The 5,141-nt window shown below is 36.5% G+C and overlaps 1 protein-coding gene across 1 annotated transcript; it reads left to right on the forward strand.

The window, feature by feature from the left end:
* Nucleotides 1-977: 977 nt before the first annotated feature.
* On the forward strand, nucleotides 978-1,848 carry LOC149260916 (putative receptor-like protein kinase At2g21480). Its single transcript, XM_089461520.1, has 2 exons — nucleotides 978-1,180; nucleotides 1,467-1,848. Exons 1-2 carry the CDS (start codon nucleotides 978-980, stop codon nucleotides 1,846-1,848), a joined length of 585 nt encoding a protein of 194 aa, XP_089317646.1.
* Nucleotides 1,849-5,141: the final 3,293 nt, after the last annotated feature.

A 5,141-nucleotide genomic window follows, 5' to 3' on the forward strand; every position in this document is an offset into this window, starting at 1 on the left:
TAAGGTTCAACTTCTAGAGACTGTAACTACTTTGTAACCTGCAGCGTCTGGTCTTCATTTCCAGCTAATACAAGCTTCTTTTGCTGTTAATTGCTCACTTTCCACTTCTCTTTCTTGTTCTAGGCTGTGCCTGTTTGCATTGATTCATGTTCTGTTAATGTTTAGCATCAGAGGGGCTGTCATCCCACCTCTGTGTTAGGATTTAGCATGTATCATTGAACATGTATGCAGGTTTCTGTTGTTTAATGCATAGAGAGCTGTCATCCTGTCTGTGTATTAGAAACTAGATTTACAGACCTTTTAACTGGTTGCAGCTGGCCATCACAGGGTCCTGTGCATCTGCTGGTGTGGTCAGTCTTCTCCATTATCACCTTATCCTCAAACTGTGAGTAATTGGTGGTTAAAAGCCTTGTAGTCTGGGGGTGTTCACCCATGTCTGGGGTCAATCATAGTAGAAGTGGTTATCTGGCTTGAATATGCAGCATTTGTTTCATTCATCCACCATTTATCCAACTATTTTGTTGAATTTGTAATGTTCCCGAGCATCACCGATTTACAACCTAGGTGAGTTTCTTGGGGTGATAACATTATTAATAAGGAAAATTCATTATCAAGTAAGTTGAAAGGAGAATGCACCATTATCAAGCATTTGGTGAGCAAGTGCAAGCATGGCAGATGGCTCCTACATTAGTTATGATAGTATGGAAGAATTGTCACTTGCACACCTATTTCCTTAAAGAACTTTAGGGCTTCATCAATGAGTTGATTCTAAGCATATCTTGCAAGCATGCTTGTTTGAGAGACAACATTTTGTTGATGAAATTTGTTAAATAATTCATGTGCCTTCCATATACTTCCACATTTTGCATACATGTCTCTAAGGAAATTTGCTAGAACCACATCATACAGAGACCCATTTCTAATTATTTCTTCATGGATATCCACACCTATTTCTAGGGCTGCCATTTTACCGCAAGATGGAAGAATGCTGGCAAAGGCAAAGGTCTCTGGCATTTGTCAATTCCATTGAGGTTGTCTTGGCCCCTAATGGGTTGATACCAACAAGGGCTCTGTCTATTCAGCCTCTTGTGGATGGTTATGCACTCTATGGCATAGCTCTGGAGACAGTCTATATGATTAATATGGGAGGAACTAAGATCGATTCTAGGAATGATACTTTGTGAAGAGTTTGGGAGACTATTCAGAAGTATTTGAAGATAAAAACTACTGCTAAGAGTTCTTCTATTAATCCCAACTTTATCAAATACAATTCTCTTGTTAGTGACATTATTTCTCCTAACATGGTCTATGCAACAACACAGGAAATGGTTGTGAGTGCATCCAGTACTGTAAACCCAAAATTTCAACATTTCTTGGACTTTTAGTGTGGACTCTATTCTCACATATTTTGTTCGGATGCATTTCTGTGATATTGGTAGCTGAGCTATATATCTGTTGATTTGCAGTGCCTATATCAATGGCCAATCTGCATTAGCGGACTTTGATATGTCTAGCAAGGCAAGGGGGTTGGATGTGTCTTTCTATCGAGACCTTGTTGCCAACACTTCAGTTGGGGTGAAGCTGGTCCAAATCCAAGTTGGGCCGACAAGTCCTCTATATGATAATACCAATGTTAATGCTATACTAAATGGGTTGGAAATAATGAAGATAAGCAGTCCTGTTGGAAGTCTGGACGAGCCCTATCCTGTTCATGGCAATAGTCCTATGAACTCCAAAGGAAAAAATGGGAAGATGGGACCTATTATTGGATCAATTGTTGGAGCTTTTGCTGCACTGAGACTACTAGCAATAGGGTATTTCATGTATATCCACCCAAAATCGAAGTGAAAGAACTCCCCTCCAACCTGGTTGCCTCTTCCTTTGCATGGTGGGAATTCAGAAACTATGGCCAGCAAAGTTTCCCCAGGTTCCCACAAGAGTGGTACTGGTAGCTATGTTTCGTCTGCACCTTCAAGTATGGGCTAGTTCTTTACATTTGCAGAGATAGAATAATCCACCAACAACTTTGATGAAAATTTTATACTCGGCATGAGAAGTTTTTGTGAAGTTTATAAAGGTGAACTAGAATATGGGACAATGTTTTGCTAAGGGATTTTTTCAAACATATCACTTGCAATTTATATGCTTCCCCATTTCACATACATGCTTACAAAGGCATTCCATACAAACATATTCATCTCAAAACCACTCCCTTGATTCGTTCATGAATCTCCATGCCCTGTTCTAGAGTTGCCAAAGTGGCACACATGAAGAACCGTATAAAATCTTTTGGATTCTAGCCCAATACCTTTATGTTGTATCTTTTCAGAGTTTCAAGGCCTCAAGAGCATGTCAATTATGTGCATATCAAGCAGTGATAGTGTTCCATCAGACCACGTTTTGTAAAACAATTACCATGCCTTCTCTATAGTTCCACATTTCACATGCATGTCTATGAGGACATTTTCCACAAAGCCATCCAACTAAAATCTACTTATAATTATCTTCACATAGCCTTCTAAATCTTTCAATTTGGCACACAATCAGAGCAATTAAATGCACCTTTTTCATTTTAATTATGTTTTATGCTAGTTATCAAAGTTTTATCTTAGCCATAGGGTATATGATATTAAGTTGTAGTTGGTGGACTTGGTCAATGGTGGTTAGAGGTAGCTGGTGAATTTTCAGGCCCTAGTTCAATGAATGGTGTGGTCTCTTTTGTGATCTGACAGTAGTCCAAGAGGTATTAAAATCCCATACTTTAGTTCCTCCATAGAATCATCTGTCTTGGCAAATAATGGATTGCTACAACCTACTCTATTTTTCTCCCCTTCATTGCCAAGGAAGGTATTAATTTTGCATCATTGACATTAACTTTTGTTGCAAGACTTGGAGTCTTCATGCCTTCACCAATTTTGTAGAGTTTGTTGCTAGTTTTCTCAAACAAGAAGAATAAATGAATATGTTTTTCCTATAAATGCAACCTACACCAATATGGAAAACATTCTTTCACAAAATCCTATCTCTAGTTAATAAAAATTTACCATTTTGAGATGCTTCTATATCATCAAAAGTTGTTACCATGATCACGTATTATGGTAGCAATCCTTGAATAGGAGATCTACATAAGAATCTCTACAAAAAAATGTACTTGCAGTGAATAGATGAAGGGATTTTATACAGACATTGATGCTAGTGCCACCATTGCATTCAAATATGGCAATGTTGATTGCATGGTGCATGCTGATGTACACTGTGGAATGCTATTAAGAGGACTTGTGCATGAAGTCTTATGTTCTTGTTTAGTATTGTTGCACACTACTACTAAATGAACAAGTCCTTAACTTTCACTGTCGTACTACAAATAGTTGCAACAAGGCATAAACAAATGACTCTACTAGTACCAAATTTCTGGTCACAACTTGTAGATCCCTTCTTTGACTTCTTAACATTAATTGTATGAATTATTATCTTTTCACTAGGCACTAATTTAGTTTTAGCTCCATTCAAGCCAAAATTACAGTTCTAGAGTATTGATTTTGTATTAGCGATTGAAATATTTTGCTTAACAACATCATTTCCAATGTGAAATCTAATAATGCTGGATTATTCACTGGGGTGTTGACTTCATCTTTACAATTCTCAAGATGACCTACATGTTCCTCATCACCTACTAATTGCACTTCTGTAGAATTTTCAAGTTCATAGCATCTCTTCTGAGCTTCTTTGTAAAGCATTGTCAAATTCTAGAGCATTTGACTTGTGAACAAGGGTGTTCAACTCATTTTTACAGTCCTAAACAACACCTACATGTTCCTTATAACCTGAATATTTCCTTTCTGTATAATATTCTAAGTTCTTAGAGTCATATCTTATGATCTTCTTCATAATGCTGAATATATTTTGAGAAATTTTTTTGAGTATATTCTTTAATATAAGATTTAGATAAGCCTAATAATTCATTTATGAGTTCTAATAAGCAATCTTCCTCTCCTATTATAATTTCTTTGCATCTAGAAAAGCTACCATTGATGGTGTGCACCTATGAGCCAAGAACGATTCGAAGGTTCTTAGGTGACAAGTAAGAGACATCCATTCTCTTTGGATACTAATTAGGTAGACAATGGCCCCATTAATGAGTATTTTAATTCTATCACCAATCTAGCACCAATTTTCTCCTTCTGCATGAACTACGGAGGAAGGGTTGCCACTAATTAGACTAGAAACAAATTTGTTATCTGACTGCATTCCATTTGATTTCTTTTGTCTTTTATGAAAGGTTATATGGTCCATTGGGCTATTTTTAGTTGTAGAAGAACTTGGAGATGATGAACAAGGAAAATTCATTATCAAGTAATTTGAAAGGAGAATGCACCATTATCGAGCATTTGGTGAGCAAGCGCAAGCATGCCAGATGGCTCCTACATTGGCTATGATAGTCTGGAAGACTTGCCACTTGCACACCTGCTTCCATTTCTATTGAAACTAGAACACTAATTGGGTCCCAGATATCTAATAGCAAGGGCACACTTCTTGTTGGTTAGTATTCATTCCCCCCTCTACCTCCCCTTTCTCTCTATAATTCTACTTGTAGGGGTTTCATGCTCAGTTTTTTTTTCTTCCCATTCAAAGATGTGTACCAAAATTGCATAAAATTAGAGATGTTTTTAGATTAATTCTACTTTTTTGTCATCAATTTTAATGTCTAGGTCATATATAACATAGGAAGGGTTATTTATTGAAAGGAGCAAATTGCATCTGGCATTGCTTTATTTTTGGAGGGAACTAGTTGAAATCGATGCTCTAATGGAAAATTCAACTAGTGTATGAAGTTATCTCCTTGTTTTGAAGTGTTAAGGCTATAGAGAGGTTTCCAAATTTTCAATGATGGAATTTTTTATTATTATGTGCAAACTTGAAGTAAAATAGGTATAATGTTATATATGTGGTTTCCAAGAAAACTCAACAAAAGTTTATCATTTAGAGATTATTTCAAATGATTGCTTGCTCAACTCTTTCATCTTTGGCATCAGATACTTCTTTGGCAATGTTCTTAATGAAAACTGGCATAATGAAGCCTATTGAATCAATTTTGAATTCATATGTTCCAGAACTCATTTAAGTATTCAAAGTTGTGGTCA

The sequence above is a fragment of the Pinus tabuliformis genome, chromosome 6 (genome assembly GCF_031772625.1).
Source record: "Pinus tabuliformis cultivar Carrire ecotype Pingquan chromosome 6, CPIR1, whole genome shotgun sequence".
NCBI classification, from domain to species: Eukaryota; Viridiplantae; Streptophyta; class Pinopsida; order Pinales; family Pinaceae; genus Pinus; species Pinus tabuliformis.

Excerpts from the sequence above, each read along its gene's own strand:
- LOC149260916 (XM_089461520.1), top strand. The coding sequence starts at position 978 with ATGGAAGAATGCTGGCAAAGGCAAAGGTCTCTGGCATTTGTCAATTCC. Across the intron at positions 1,181-1,466 it reads GATTCTAGGAATGATACTTT|TGCCTATATCAATGGCCAAT; the intron begins GTGAAGAGTTTG and ends GTTGATTTGCAG.